Raw genomic sequence first — 16,691 nt, forward strand, 5'->3', positions numbered from 1 at the left:
GCCAAGCGCGAGGCGCAAGACAAGCGCGAGGCGCCAGACAAGCCGCGAGGGCGCCAGTCAAGCGCGAGGCGCCAGTCAAGCGCGAGGCGCCAGTCAAGCGTGAGGCGCCAGCCAAGCGCGAGGAGCTTTTCAGGCGCGAGAAGTCAAGCAGACGCGAGACTTCTTTTAGACGTGAGAGAGAGTCGGTTCACTCTATGAGCCCCTCTCCTAGTAGGAGTTTGTCACCAGTAGAGAGAGAACGGGATGAAGATCCTCGCGTTTTTCAGGCCGATTCTCCACAAGGTGTAGAAGGAGATTCGGAAGAAGAGGGTGACGGTAGAGAAGGAGTCTCGAACTATAAAGTTCTGACTGACCTTCTTTTACGGGAATACGGAGATTCTTTAACTCTGCCGCTCCTCCTTCGCCTCGATCACTGTTTTCGAGTGCGATTGTGCCTAAGTCTTCGTCGGTCTTGAAGATGAGACCTACGATCTCTATGAAGAGAGCGCTTCAGTCCTTAGACAAAGGATGTTGTCTAAGAAGGATCTGGGCAGAAACCACCTTCTGTATGCCTCCAGCCATACTTTCTGCAAGAGAGGTTTCTGGTACCGAACTGGGGAGAACATGGGCCTTTCTCTCCCAGCGGCAGCCGAAGCGGACTTTTCAATCTTGGTTTGACTCGTCAAGGAAGACACGCTTTGAATGGAAGCTCGCGTGTCTTGGGCGATTTCGGAGACGGATCATCTCCTCAAGGGACTCTTCCATATTTTGGAAGTGTTTAATTTCCTAGACTGGTCCCTTTGTTGGGGTGATGTCTAAGAAAGCTCATGACTCGGATGGTCTAGACCCCGAAGTCATTCTCAGTATTCTGCTTGTATTGACAAGGCGTACAAGACGGATCAGGAGAAATCTCCTCTCTTTTCGGAGCAGTACTCCTTAAGAAGAGGAGTATTTTTAGTTCCTTCCTAACCAAGGCGGTTTCTCCCTCACAGAGAGCAGCCCTGGTTTTCGCTCCCATGTCTGACTTCCTGTTTCCTTCTCAGTTAGTGAAGGACATTTCTCGATCACTGACTGAGAAGGGCGACTCAGGATCTTCTCCTGCAAACTGCAAGGAAGAAGAAACCACTTGTTTTCAGTTGACAAGAAAGGACCGACTTCTACGGTTCAGCCCTTTCGAGGAGGCCCTCTCTCCAGAGCTACCTCTAAGAGAAGAGGTCTTGAGAGGAGAGGTAAGGCTCCTTCCCGTCCCTTTAAGAAAGGGAAGTGAGACAGACAGCCTCCAAACACCAGTGGGGGCCAGGCTTCTCGAATTTTGCAGACGGCCTGGTCACTCATAAACTCGGACGCCTCTTCCATGTCCATAATCAGGAAGGGATATCTTATCCCCTTCCAAGACAGTCCTCCCCTAACGACCGGTTATTCCGCGGGAACTGTCAGCCAGATACAGGGACCCTGTACTGAGGGATACTCTTCGTCTGATGTGAATCAAATGTGGGACAAAAGAGCTATAGAATTGGTTCTAGAGCAAAACTCTCTCCGGGGTTTTTACAATCGGCTTTTCCTGGTTGCGAAAGCCTCGGGGGCTGGAGACCAGTTCTAGATGTCAGGCGCTCTGAACAAGTTCGTTCTAAAGGAGAAGTTCTCTATGGAGACTTCGGCCTCAGTCCTGGCGGCTTTACGTCAAGGAGATTGGATGGTGTCGCTGGATCTCCAGACACCTATTTTCATGTCCCGATTCACCCTTCGTCGAAGAAGTACCTCCGTTTCATGACGGGGGGAAGGATCTTTCAGTTCAGGGCCTTGTGTTTCGGCCTGTCCACAGCTCCTCAGGTCTTCACAAACCTGATGAGGAATGTGGCGAGGTTTCTTCACCTCAAAGGCGTCAACATCTCTCTATATTTGGACGATTGGCTCATCAGGGCCAGAACCAGAAAAGAGACAGTGTTTGGAGGACCTTTCTTTGACCCTAGACCTGATAAAGGCGTTGGGACTACTCGTGAAGCTCGAGAAGTCACAGCTGATTCCCAGACAGAACTTGGTCTATCTGGGGATTCAGATGGATTCTCGGGGTTTTCGAGTATTTCCTTCGCAAGAGAGAATCGTGAGAGGCTTGGAAAAAGTCTCTCTCTTCTTAGGGAAAGAACGGACTTCGCGAGGGAATGGTTAAGCCTGCTAGGCACCCTTTCCTCCCTCGAACAGTTCTTTCCTCTAGGAAGACTACATCTTCGCCCTCTTCAGTTTTTCCTAAGGAGATCTTGGAACTGGAAGACGGGACTTCTCTCCGACAGTTTTCTCCTTCCAATGGAGATGAAAAACCACACCTGCAATGGTGGTTGTCCCTCTAAAAGAGAACAAGGGAATTTCTCTGGAAGTTCCGAACCCAAGCCGAGTGTTGTATTCCGACGCATCGGAGAAGGGTTGGGAGCAACACTAGGACCGAGAGAAGTGTCAGGCCTGGAAGGCAGCACAGGTGTCCTGGCACATAAATTGCAAAGAACTTCTAGCAGTTCACTTGGCGCTAAAGTTCTTCGAACCCTTTGTGATGAACAGTGTGGTCCAAGTGATGTGGACAACACTACAGCCCTGTCCTACATTCGGAAGCAAGGAGGAACGCACTCAGTGTCGCTTTACGAGATAGCAAGAGATCTGCTAATTTGGGCCTCACAAAGAAACATCTCCCTCCTGACAAGATTTGTTCAGGGGACGAGAAACGTCAGGGCGGACAGACTGAGCAGAGAAGCCAGGTCCTTCACACAGAATGGACTCTTCATTCAGAGGTGTGTCAGAGTCTTTGGGATCTTTGGGGCACTCCTCCACGTAGATCTGTTCGCCACATTCCTTTCCAAAAAAAGGCTGGAAGTCTTTTTGTTCAGTGGTGGAAGACCCAAGAGCTCTCGTGGTCGACGCCTTCCTGCTGGACTGGTCTCATGTGGACGTGTACGCTTTCCCCCCTTTCAAAATCCTGGGACAAGTGTTGAGAAAGTTCGTAGCGTCCAACGGGACAAGGATGACCCTGATAGCCCCGTTTTGGCCAGCACAAGATTGGTTTGCAGAGGTGCTGGAGTGGACAGTAGAACTTCCCAAGATCCCTTCCAAAAAGGATGGATCTTCTCAGACAGCCACACTTCGAGAGGGTTTCATCAAAACCTCCCCGCTCTCGCGCTGACTGCCTTTCGACTATCGAAAGACTTGTCAGAGCGAGGGGGTTTTCTCGCGAAGCTGCAAGCGCTATCGCTAGAGCCCGCAGAGCTTCCACTAGACGAGTCTATCAGTCGAAGTGGGAGGTATTCAGAAGGTGGTGTAAGTCTAAGAAGTTGTCCTCCTCCAGTACCTCTATAACCGAAATCGCAGATTTCCTTTTGTTCTTGAGAGAGGTCTCTCATTTGTCTGTATCGACGATCAAAGGATACAGGAGCATGCTTTCGGCAGTATTTAGAAAACAGAGGCCTAGACATTGCTGAGAATAAAGATCTGCACGACTTTATTAGATCGTTTGAAACGACAAAATCGAAGGAACTAACTCCTCCCAGCTGGAACCTGGACGTAGTTCTCAAGTTCCTTTCGTCTGACAGATTTGAGCCTCCCCACGTAGCTTCGTTCAGGGATATAACAAGGAAAAAATGCTTGTTTCTCCTATCTTTGGCGACAGCCAAAAGAGTTGGCGAACTTCATGCCCTAGAAGATGAAGTCGGCTTTAACAAAGACTCGGCCTTTTGCTCGTTTAGAACTCTTTTTTCTAGCGAAGAATGAAAACCATCGAATCCCTGGCCCAAGAGATTCGAGATCAAAGGCTTATCGAGTCTAGTAGGGAGAGAAACAGAGAGGTCTCTTTGCCCGGTAAGAGCCTTGAAGTTCTTCTTACAAAGAAAGAAACAAATGGGAGGCTCTAGACAAAGTCTTTGGTGTTCGATTAAGGACCCCACAAGAATCATGTCTAAGAACGCATTAGCTTTCTTCATTAGGAGCGTCATTACGGATGCTCACAAGTTCTGTCCTGACGACTCTTTTCCCGCTTTTAAGAGTAAAAGCCCATGAAGTTAGAGCAGTGGCGACGTCTCTCTCTTTTCAGAAGAATATGTCGTTAAAGAAATCATTGACACGACATATTGGAGGTGCAATTCAGTTTTTGCATCTCACTATCTTAAAGACGTTCGCGTGACCTACGAGAAATGTTTTTCTCTGGGATTTCCTTTTGTATCGGCGGATACAATACTGGGTACGGGAGCAAACACCAATCCTTAAATTGTACATACCTTCTACTAGATATGTTCTAGATTTCTGCCTGACAAATAGGGCTCGGTGCTGCACTGGCGGCCAGTCACTGTTGTTCAGTAAGGAACTCTTGTGATATCTTTTAGGGGAGTATTAAAATTTTTTTTTTTTTTTTTTTTTTGAGAATTTTTGTATGAATGCATTTTTCGTTTCGAGTTATGGGTTGTTTGTAATGAGTTCGGGATAACTCAGCAGGACAATTCTATATACTAACATGGTGGTTAGGATCAGGTGGTCGGGATTGGTTTATGCTCCTTCACAAGTGTTGTCATAGAAGTGGTCCAGTACCCATTGACAAAGTCCTTTTAGGCTCTGCCGAGTAAGCGGTTTCTATACCCATCGACAGACCCACAAGAACTCTAGCCATAGATCTAATATCTCGCTAAAGTCTTGAGGTGATGCAGACTACTGGGCTACAGCCACGAAGTCTACCACCTATCAGGTAGGAACCAAGGTTTTCTTTTATACCTACAACATATGTTGTTTACCTGTCTATTCCATATTAGCTGTCTCTGACCCTCCACCAAAAGGGTGCCAATCAGCTATGTATATATCTGACAGGTAAGTTCATTGTATGAAAATGATATTGTTTTATAATAACAATAAAGTTTCATACATACTTACCTGGCAGATATATACGATTAATGGCCCACCCAGCCTCCCCGCAGGAGACAGGTGGAAGAGAGAAAATATGATAGAAAATGGGAATGGTTCCTAGTCCTGCCGCCCAGGCAGGCAGGTAGATCACCTGACCTACTGGTAGCGAGTGGCGCGAAATTTGAATTTCTGTCGGGGACGACGGAGTCTTAGCTATGTATATATCTGCCAGGTAAGTATGTATGAAACTTTATTGAGGAAAAGGCTAATTGGAGGGGTTGCTGTGGTAGTGTTTTACACTCGCCCCAGTTTTATACCGACACCTTTTATATAGGTGAGCGAGTCAGAGGCTTCTGACATGTCCAATTTAGCAGTTCTCTGGTATTATAGCAATATTTTACTAGAATAGTGCTAAAGCAGACATATTTCACTGGGCGACACTGCTTCCTCGCCCAGAAATAGATTTTTCCTACGTCAAAATCCCTTTTTTCTATTATCAGTGTTCTCATATAAGTTAGAGGAAGGGCAAACCAAAGTATGTAGTATACTAAGCCTTTCAAAGTACACCAAAAATTTTGGTTATCTGACCCTGTATTCAAAATAGCTTGGAAATTTATTTTTAAAGGTGTTTTACCTAAAATAGCCTGTTATTCATGTAAGCACTGTGGCTTTTAATCGTATTTAAGTCTGAAAATTGCCAAAGGGCTTTGTGATAAAGCAAAATATTAACTAGTATTACCAACAAACATTTCTTCATGGCTTTCCATTTATATTGATAATCTATAATTGTGTAACTGATCTTAACAATACGAAATAGGACAGGTAGTGAGAAACTATCTTTAATCAAACAAGAATATTAGTGACAAATTCTGCTGATGAAAAAACTTATGCAGTTAATGAGTGCCATAGACTTTAAAAATAATATACAGAAACATTGGGATATGTACGCTGAAATCATATTCAAACATTCATATTTTACTGTACTAGCAGGTGCTCGCTATTGCTCGCATTTGCTAGTTCCCATATGTGTACCATACCCATACCCATATCTGTACCATACTTACACTCACACCTATACCTATGTCCATACCCATATTCATATCATACCATACCCATTCTGTACCATACCAATACCTAAAGACTTCAGGATCCTTTTTAAGCCACCTTCAGCTCCTAAAACATTCCTGGAGTAATGCCCATTGGTTTATAACGTTGTCTTAAAGACTCCATGATCTTGTGAAGCTGCCTCCAGTTCCTGAAGGATTCCTGGATAAATGCCCATTAGATTTTAACGTCCTCCAAAAGACTTAGACTCCAGGATCCATTGAAGCTGTCTCTAACTCCTGAAGCATTCCTGGAGAAACGCACACTGGATTAGTATAACGTATTCTTGTAAACTTCGACTCAAGGATCCTCTGAGGCCTTTGCTATCCCCAAAAGCCTCCACTATTGCTATTGCTTGCATTTGCTAGGGGAAGGGAGGAGGAAGGGGGAAGGAAAAACAGACACACACAGATAGAGACAGAGAGGCAGCCAAGAAAATTAATAATAAAGGGAAAGGGACACACACACACACACACACACACACACACACACACACACACACACACACACACACACACACACACACACACACACACACACACAGAGCCAAGGAAATTAATATAAGATAGATAACGTGAATGTATGTTTTCTTCAAACATTAAAAGAACCTTAAAACAATTAATGAATCATACATATAAAGTTTGTGCAGATTAACACTAATAATCAGTATAACTAAAATTTGTAATTTGTTTATTTATTTATTTATTTACTTTTTTTGTGTGTGTGTGTATGAAGGTAAACTCAAACCTCACCAGAGCCCTTGCTCTATCTTCAGGAATAAGATTATAATAATAAATTTGGCGTAGGTGACCAGTTGAGTATTTTACAGATTCATAGTGGTTACCCAAAGGATTTGTTCGGGAATAATAGTAAACTAGAGCAACATGAACTTTGAAAGTCAAATGATTAGAAATGAGGAGAATTGGTAAAAACAAAGGAAGGAAGCACAGGGGAGTTGAAGGGATGCCGCAAAGAGCCTTAGTACCATCAGCAGTGTGCAAGGAACAGTGTAAATGGTACCCCACTATGGGATTGAAGATAAGAAATAAAGCTGCTAATGGGAGGCACCTAATAATTTTAAGACTCCTCACCAGAAGAAATTCCTCTTGGTTTCTCACCTTAGTATTTTTTTTCTTTTTTATACAATTTCCACAGCCAATATTACTTTAGCTAATCAAGATTGGCAGAAGCTTATGTTGTTCACCCACCAAAGGTTAGTTCATAGGCATATATCTGCCCATTAGAAGGGAGACAAATGCTTCAGTGATATTGGCTCTGGATATATACCATCAACTTAAAAAAGAAGACTGAAATAACATTGATTTTTCTATGAAACCTAAGCTGCTTTACAATGATAGACAATTGTAATGATTAAATCTCAAGAATGGCTAATACTTTAGCTGTTTAACAGTGTGATTATATTTATGCCATTTTTGAGCAGTAGTAGGTATACTTAAACCTAGTGTGATTAGTATATCTTGGTGAAGAGTTATTATGACTGGTTGAGGGTTCACAATTGTGGAAATATTCTGTACCTTAGATCATCTTAAACATGAAAGAATAGCAAAAAGCCATTGGCTTTCTTTAGGGGTCTTCTGAGATGTATCATGAAGTGGCCATGAAGCTTCACTGGCCTTAATTTGCTAGAATTGGTAATTCCTCGGTACAATCTGGGAATCATTCCCATTCTTTAAAGTGTGAAAAGAATTAGTGACTTAAGAATTCTTTAGCTTAAATCATAGCTTCCTGAGCTATGATGTATATGCTTCCTGATACATCCTATAGTTTCCTTGAGTAATATACAGGGAATAGAAGAAACTTTCATTTTTTAAATCTTATTACTGTTCATTGTCTTTGATATAATGTGCATTGAAATCCAATACTTGGTACATAGTAAATTGTTAATGTATAGTCTACAGCATTGTGCAAAGCATTTAAAAATTGAAAATTTTGAATTTGATACAAATGTCACTAGTATTACAAAGAATTTTCTTCATTAAAGATCTATTAATAGGTATTTTTGTGATATACTGCAGAATTCTATTCTGCTTTTGCAGTGTGACCATTGATTATTAGAAGAACTAATAAGTAAAGAAGCCAATTTCTTCTTATAAAACTTGGGTGAATATAATCTTTTGTAAGTTGCATTTGTGGTTTTTATAATAACTTATGGATTTGTTATTCTCTTTTCACTGAGGAAATGCAGGATTGCAGTAATACTTGTTTAATGTTGTCATTGCTTTATGGACATTTCATTCATCTGCTAATGTAGAATTATTTTAATGCTGTATTTTTTTGTCAGCATTGCCAGCCTTCCCTTAGTAAATTTATATCTTGTGTAGATTTTTTGTTATATTTTAGATCTATATTCTTTAAAGACACTTTCATTTAGTGGTTATTATGCCACAAGAATGTTCAATAGCCATTAATATAGAGAAATTATATTCCATGACTTCAATTAGATACGGGATCTTGATGATGTGGTTCCGATGCAGATTTTATTGCTATACTGGAGAGTGGTAGCCTGAGTGGATAGTTTAATCTAGCCAATAAAAAATAAGGGATAAGGCACAGTGTTTTCAAAATTTTAATGAATTTGGTAATTTTACAAAGTTTAATTGATGGCATCTAAATATTAGATAATGCAGAGGGATGTAATTATCATATTTGATTCCAGTTCTTCACCCTTTCCTCAAACTTGAGTTATACATGTACTGTAGAATGTTTAAAAGTTAGAAAGCATAAGAATTCCAGTTGCTCGTAAAATTCATGTTACATAAAAAAACTACCTTTATTTTACTGTAAAACTATTTAAACACTTATTCATAAACATTATTAAACTTCATTCATTGAGAAGTGATTTGGTCAGAAGGTTTACTTAGATTCTAAGATTGCAGTGGTATCAATAAACTGTATTCCATAGGGACAGACAGGCCTTATAATTAAAAAGAAATAAGAAATATCATAACTTAAGGTACATATAAGGTAGATACTGTAATTGGAATACCATAAGTTTGTTTAAAAATCCCCAAAATGACTGACCCCCAATTTGGAATGTGGAATATGGCCAAGATGAGAGGACATGGCACAGTCTCGAGTCATTAGTATCTCATTTTGCTAAGTAGAGGTGTTATATGGAAACTGAAGTCACAGAACTGTAATGGCTGTCAAAGAACTAGAATAGAATATATTTTTAAGTGGCTTCCAGTTATAATTATTAAGTAGTTTAACCAAACCAGTGAGCAAATTTATTTAGCTCACAGGGGTGGCTGGAGGGATATGTCTCAAAAGAAAAGTTTAGGTTTTGATTACAGATGTTTAAAAATTTTATAAATAGGTTAATTGAATATTGTATCCTTCAAAGGATCAGGTGAAAATAACATAAAATTTTTTTTGGATATATGAGTGTTACAATCAGGCACATGTGATGGGTGTTTGTGACAGAAAAGAGAAGGGCTTCTCACCTCCATCAGTTCAGGTGGAGGAAAATGGGCAGTTGGGTGAATGCTATTTCCTATGTAGGAAATTTTAGCATGTGAGACTAACACTCATAGAATGAAGTAAAGTAGTTAAAAGACTTCAACATTCCATAGATTTTGGAGAACAGTTGGGGAGGCATATTAATGGTATAGTAAAATCTAAATGGTATCTTAAAAAAGCTGTAAATTTGTTTTGATCAAAGGTTATTAAATTCAGCAATCTTCAGAATTTTATTTTTTTATTGTTACAGTGACTGACAATTCCAACTACATGCATAAATTCAAATTATTTTATGTCTGTCATGCATATGTAATACAGTATATGGTAATGCATGAAAAAAAGTGGAGCTGATGTGTACAGTATATTTAGTTCTTTAAATTAACATCAATTTTGTCTTGTGACTGGTTGCCAGAAACATAACCTGGCTACAAGTTGGAGACTGTGTGTAAGCATGAATTCAGTTCATAAGCTGGAAACTTAAACTACTACTTATCATCAACAGCAACAACAAATGTTCCCCTACATTTTCTTGTTTAAGATTAGTTCGTTATCATTAGGCTTATCTTTGTTACACGCATAAAGAAATACTATAGATACATATTGCTTTTTATATAGTAGGATGGATACAAAGTATTTTAAAGTAACTTTTTAGATGCTTAAAAAAAGAATTCCACCTGGAATACCCAGCTTAGTTTTACCACTAGCCTCATCCCATTGGATTGGGCCTCCAACATCATAAGCTTATTGTTGTTTTATTCATAAAGCAGGCGAGGCAGTATTACCGGTGTTAGAGACACATACAAAGTTTTTCATAAGTATAAAATTTTATCTAGCCATGGAATACTGAGTAGCTTCAACCAAGTCATCTATAAAGTTATTCATATACAGTATCAAAAATTTTTTTTGACATTTATTTTATAACAAGCTGTTGGCAAAAATATTACTATCACAAAATGAATAATCACATTATTGATATTGTATGATTAGCAGTTAGCTCATTTTAGTTTTGAATGTATGGTATGTATGTAGTCTTATTAGAATTGATGTAGGTCTAATCTCCTAGAAATGGATGCTTAAATGAAGGTAACTGGGCAGATAGTATTGCTTAGTAAAAAAAAATGCACCAAATCTAGTGTCAAAATACTTAACTGCAGTTCTCTTGCTTATCAGTGTGAAGTTTTATACAATAAGGTTTTCAATATTAGTTAAATATCTGTTGTTTATATTTTTTGTTACTAATTTTTAACCCCATCAGGGCGTGGAACTCAATGGTTTGGTGTCCTACGGAATAAACTGGCTTCTTGTACTTGTTGTTCTTCTTATTTCTTTTGTTGAAATGCTTCCTGCACGATCTCTGTTTGGTTATAAAGCTCTCGCAGGAGTCCCCAGCCACACCCAAGAGCCCTACAGAGAAATTGTCCAGACTAACTCCTCCCAGGGCTCGGTCCCACAACAGCAACCACAGCAAAAAGGAAGACCCTCAATTCAGTTGCTCAAGTTCTGAAAATTGCGTAAGTGGCAGTCTGGTTCTCATAGAGGTGCTTACATTGAGAGCTGTAAAAGGTAGTTCGTGCCTGCTTATTTGTATATACAGTATAGCAAAATGTAATCGCTAACTGAAGTTGGTTGCTGTAAAGTTTACATATACGAATAATATAAGTACGTACTGTAGTTATTTTGGGGATCAAGCTAGTGAATTAATGTTTACTTGCTCTGCCTAATATTTATAACACATTAGCTTTGAATTTTTAAAACATATAATTACTTAGTTTCTACTTTGTTTCCTTTCTAACCACTAGCAGCCTTCTCCTTGGCAAGTGCTATGTGTGTTACATTTAATATCTGGATTGATAGTCAGCTAGATAATACTTCTGATGCAAGGAGAATATGCAGTAGACAAGAAAGTAGGCTATTTGATTAGCAAGTTACTTAACTGTACTGTATATGCATACTACTAAGCTTCAATAACAATAGATTCTCTTGAGATTGCGTATTGATATTGTAATGTACTATGAGATTCAGGGTCTCTGTAACACGGTTTTTTGGACTTTGCTCCTTGTCAAAGCATCGGATTTAGCTGAAAGTTGACATATGTATATTTTACAACCACACACAAATTTTGTCAGCATTATCAATAACCTAAACCCGATAGTTTTTAATTTTATATAGTAAAAATGATCTAGCCGACGCCATGGCCAATGATTACGAGCCAAGAGTCGAAAACATTCATTACGTAAGCAAGGTAAACAAACACCTCTTGACTAAATGTTGCCCTGCCCATCCACCAGACAAAAATTCCATCGGCTCTGAGTCTGAAACCCAAAGACTTTATGAATGGCGGAACGATACATAGATGTGGGTAGGGTATCAGTGCTAGCGTAGTAATACTACTGTAGCAGTAGTGCCGCAACAGTATAACAGTAATACATGAATTAAACGTTTAGGCCAACTGCTGGATCCTTGAAGGATCATTTAGCACTTCTTACATCTACTCGAGAAATTAGTTTTTACAGCCAGAAGTTAATTTCTAATCCGACAATGCTCCCATGGTAGCCTTCAGTGTTATCCTGAATTATAACGAGGCGAAGTGGGTGGAGCCTCATGAAGTCACCATTCTGACGATAATTATTGGTGAAGATTTAAAGCCAATATAAGGTACCGGCTATTTTTTTCAGTAAATAGGTAGATAGCCAATAAAATAAAAATTGCTTGACATTGGATATAGCAGTTATCAAATCAAGCTTGTCTACTATGTTTTTTGGTAATTACCAACTATTCCCTACATCTTGTCAATCTGATTGTGACCTATAAGTAGACTGTAATTTCTTTGGAAACTTATTTTGGGAGTTAGACTAATAATCGAAGTGTTTTTGTATTTATTAACATATTTTGTTGGTTTGTTCATTATGAACAATTATCAGTGTAGAGGTTCCAGAAGTCATAAAGGTGTACTGCTTTGCTTGTATTTAAATTTGTATGTCATTGTTGCCAGAGGTTTAGCCTTCATTACGTATAGCCAATCATCTATCGAGAAAGAGGGAAGAAATGATGTCATAAGTTACGTAACGAGTGTGGTTTCGAAACCTTTTCTCTGAGTAAGTTGGCCCGTCTTCAAAAAGGTCACTTTTACATTGTAAGTACCAATTTATTCAACCTACGTAGTGCAGAAATACCTTAAAACCGGGCATTAGGTTTTTGTTGATATATAAATGGTATTCTGAAAAATAAACGTTATTAATTTGATGAAAATGCATAGATAAAAAGTTATTTGCGCAAAGAAAAAAACCAAGTGTTACAGATGGCCCTGAATCTCATACGTAGTTTTTCTTTTTTGGCCATGAGAAGACCAGGAGGGTTCATGGAAATTCAGTGTTGGAAATATCACAGCAGGCAGGAACTGGATCAATACCAGACTGTCACTTTTTGCAAGGAAAGTAAATTAGCATGTTACGTATATACGTACCATGACTCAATTTTGAGGCCTAGCTTTATGTAGTTGATGCTTTACATACTTTTAATTTCAGATGTTTTATATTTTTATGCTTATAACTACTAAAATAATCTTTTTTTTTAAATCTTCCTTTTATTTTTAAGTTAATCTATGTAGACAGCAGTGAAATTTTTTCATATTTCCTTGTAGTAGGAATACTCATATCCCAAACTACACAAGAAAACCATATCCATGTAAAATTAAAAAAAAAAAACTGTACGTGAGGCTATCTGTGTGGTCAGCATAATTTACATTTGCAGTGAGGTCCTAATTGTCCAGTTGATGATAAATGGGCCCAGGCCCTAGTCCATAACTTTGCTTACAGCTTCAGGAACTCTTGCAACAATGCCATGAATCTCTCGATACTGTATCTAGATTTTTCACAGCTAATAGTGGGACCCAAGTAGACTTGAGAGAACTTTAGGTGCCTGAAAAGGTTCTTGAGGAGACTTGGCCATCAATGGACAATCGTCCAAGTACTTCTTGTGGGCCTAAAATGTTCACTGGGTTGAGTACTCTGTAATGTTAAGTAGGGTGAGTATTCTAGTAAATACCTGAGGGGCTGTTGCTAGCTTGAAGCATAGACCTAAACAGGTAGATCTCTCTCTCTCTCTCTCTCACTCTCTCTCTCTCTCCTTACACACCCACACCCACAAACACACTCACTCTGAGGAAATGCCTGAGAGGGAAGATGCATTGGAATCTGAAAATATACATACAACATCTATAGATGGTAGAAAGTTGTAAATTAAATCTGAAGAAATACTCAGGGAGGAAGATGAACTGGAATCTGAAAATATGCATCCCTTAAGTCTATAAATACTAGATAGTTGTCTTTCTGAATAAATTGATACAATGCAGTCATCAAGTCCACCAGAAAGGGCATAAGCTGCAGAAATTTGTTCAAAGGACTGAGGTTAACAATGGACCTCAAACCACTGAAGGCTTTTGACTTCATATCTTTGTCTAAGGCCAGAAATTTGTCCGAGACCTTGCATAAAATCAAATAGAACTTGCACTGGAGGTAGAGGACAACTTTATCTTGAGAAATGGTTGTCAGTAACATTTCCTCAAGGTTTATATGTGTACCACTCATGGGTCTACATGTAATTGCTCCCAATGAGGCCATTAACCCCAGAAACAAGCTCCAATTGGATACAAGCAGCTTTGAGGGTGGAGAACTTTATCTTTTGCTATCAGAGACAGGAGCACATTATCCTCAAGGGATTGCTAACTAAGTGTGGACTAATACGACCATCTAACTAGGGTCCCAGGAGACTGTACATCTAATATGATAAGGAAAAGCATTAGATAAGTTAAGGAAAAGCAACTCACAGACTTTTTTTAAAAAGTCCCTATAAAGACAGGTGGCAGGAGATTGACTAAACCTTACTGGTGTTGAACTGCTCGAACACCTGATCCCTGCTTCAGCCATTGAAGCGTCAAGCCTCTGCATAATTTCATCGATCAGTTTCTGATGAAAAAGTTTATTAATTTTGTCTGCCATCCTTCAGCTTAAGAAATCTGAAGCCAACAAGTTTGAGAACTGTTTAAGGAGACTTATGAAAATAATTTTCTGAGGTGTTCATAATGGCTGGATTATTCAGGATTGAAGATTTTCTTAGTGAAGCAACTACTTTTCTTCTGGCTTTGTAAAGGTCTTCAAAAACCTATTCCCAGATCAGCCTGTGAAGAGAACAACTGACAGTCTTATTAAAAGGAAAAAAACTGATCTTGTACCAGTCTTGAGTCTCTTAGAGGAAGTGTAACACCAAGCCTATTGTATTATTGTCTAGAGCAATGACAAGTAAAAAATTTTTTTGGGGGGGAGATTCATATGCATGTTTCACAAATTTTTTTTAGATGTATTAGCAAAGTTTGATTTATATTAGTTACTCATTTTTCCTTAATTCTTTTCTCTGTGGGGAAAGGTCGCATAATTGTTTTTTCAGGCTTTTTATGCCAGTAAAACACTGGTCTTGGTATTATATGAAAACCACAGCAGTTGAGACCAGTCTTTAAATATATTGCAAGTGGTTACACAAGTATAACTTCAAAGACACCCTATTCACAGAAAAATAAGCTCTGGTATACCAATCTTAAAATGCAGCAAGAAAGTACAAACTCAAGTTCCAAAGGTTATTCTTGGAACATCGGAAATTAAAGCCAACGTTTCAACACAAAAAAGAAGAAAAGTAACTATGCCTAGTAATGTTGCCCAGCTGAATATTAAAGGAAAGCAAACTGTGAATAACTTTAGCCAAGGTAGACTACTGGCATAACCAGAGATGCATGAACACCAAGTGCCAATAATGTTTACCATAAAGAAAAATTCAGAAAAAACACAAGGTGGAGGTACACAAAGAATAAAGACTAAAGAATGAAAGTATGAAATAGAAAAACAGTGGTATTAATAAGTAAAATATTATCCAAAACTTGGAGCAGCAATAAAATGTATACTCTGGCCGAAGGTACACGGGAAAGACTTGCACACATGGTAGTGTTGTGGTTCTCAGATATGTGATTTGCCTCTTGAGTGTTGTTGTTCATTGTACCTAAGTGTTTCTTGGTGTGCTGACCACACATGTCCTCATGTAAACCAGTGGGTTTTGTATTAAAAGATTTCTGTCATTTTCCTTGTTAACATTGGCATATTTATGGGAATCAAAATAAGTATTTGGGTAGTCTAGTAGATTAATAGCCAATTCACCTGTTTTTCCAGTTCATTATTATGATCAAACCTTTGTCAACAGTCCGTATATACTGCACTGATTTTTATTTGGGTGTATTATTTAAGTTATTTTCCAAGATGATATATTGGTTCAATGATTTTGTGATGAAGTCCAAGAACAGTCGATGAAAATTTTTGTAGAAACTTCACCATCTCTTTATTAGTGAATGTTCTGTCCAATCTTGAGTACAGTAGTAGTGCAGGGTATTTATTCAATTACCTGTAAATTTTATTTGTCCTATAGTCACTTGGTTTTCTCTCCTTCGCATTTGTTTCTTCACAAAATTAGTCAGATCCATTCGGTAAGCACTTGTGGTAATACTTTTCAAGGGACAAATAATGTTAACATGTCCCAAGAGGTGAAGACTGAAGTCATCAGTCCAAGGAAATTAAGACCAACCAAAGCATTTCAGAACATAACCCTGTTATGTCCAGACTGTGACCTAGTCTGGATGACTGTGAAGCTGTTGAATTACCCAGGCCAGTTGAGGCATGAATATCTTGACAAAAAGCTAAAATTCTAAGGTAGACAATACACTAGTTTACTTACCTGAGGTTGATAAGAAGGAAGCATATTATTGTATGTATAGAAATTCATACAGAACCGGTACACTCCTACTGTCATATGATAAGGTAGTTATTAGTTATTTTTCTTCCTATAGTCCTGCTTACAATTTATAGTTTTGTTCCTGTTGTCTTTCATATTTTGCACTACATTTCTTCTTATAGTAAAATGTGGTTTATACGTAATTGTATATTTAAATATTTTGAGGTTTGTTCATATGGTCAAGTAGTTATAAGCAGTCTCTATTGGCATCATTGTCATTAGCTTCTGGTTAGCTGTTTTTGAGTTAAATTATGCACATCCTGTTTTAGAGGAATTTGCATTTTTAATTTTTTTTTCATTAATATATTTTTTTTAGTGGTTGGCAGTTGCCTTTGTGTAGAATTTTTTCAGTTTGCACTCTGTAATACAGTTACTACAACAATGCTGTGTGTTCCTTCATTCTAGACACTACATGTAGTTGTTTTCATTGT

General features: G+C 38.7%; 1 protein-coding gene across 6 annotated transcripts in view; it reads left to right on the forward strand.

Annotated features, from left to right (window-relative positions):
• LOC135210723 (uncharacterized) overlaps window positions 1–16,691 on the forward strand; it is a 94,930-nt gene that overhangs the window by 65,299 nt on the left and 12,940 nt on the right. For 3 of the 6 annotated variants that reach the window (XM_064243519.1, XM_064243518.1, XM_064243520.1), the window contains one exon: window positions 10,803–10,943. The exons of the other annotated variants lie outside the window; for them this stretch is intronic. In XM_064243519.1, the coding sequence (XP_064099589.1) occupies window positions 10,803–10,943 (141 nt within the window). The remainder of the gene's footprint in view (window positions 1–10,802; window positions 10,944–16,691) is intronic. 6 annotated transcript variants of the gene reach the window in all.

The sequence above is a fragment of the Macrobrachium nipponense genome, chromosome 4, assembly GCF_015104395.2.
Source record: "Macrobrachium nipponense isolate FS-2020 chromosome 4, ASM1510439v2, whole genome shotgun sequence".
Lineage (NCBI taxonomy): Eukaryota > Metazoa > Arthropoda > Malacostraca > Decapoda > Palaemonidae > Macrobrachium > Macrobrachium nipponense.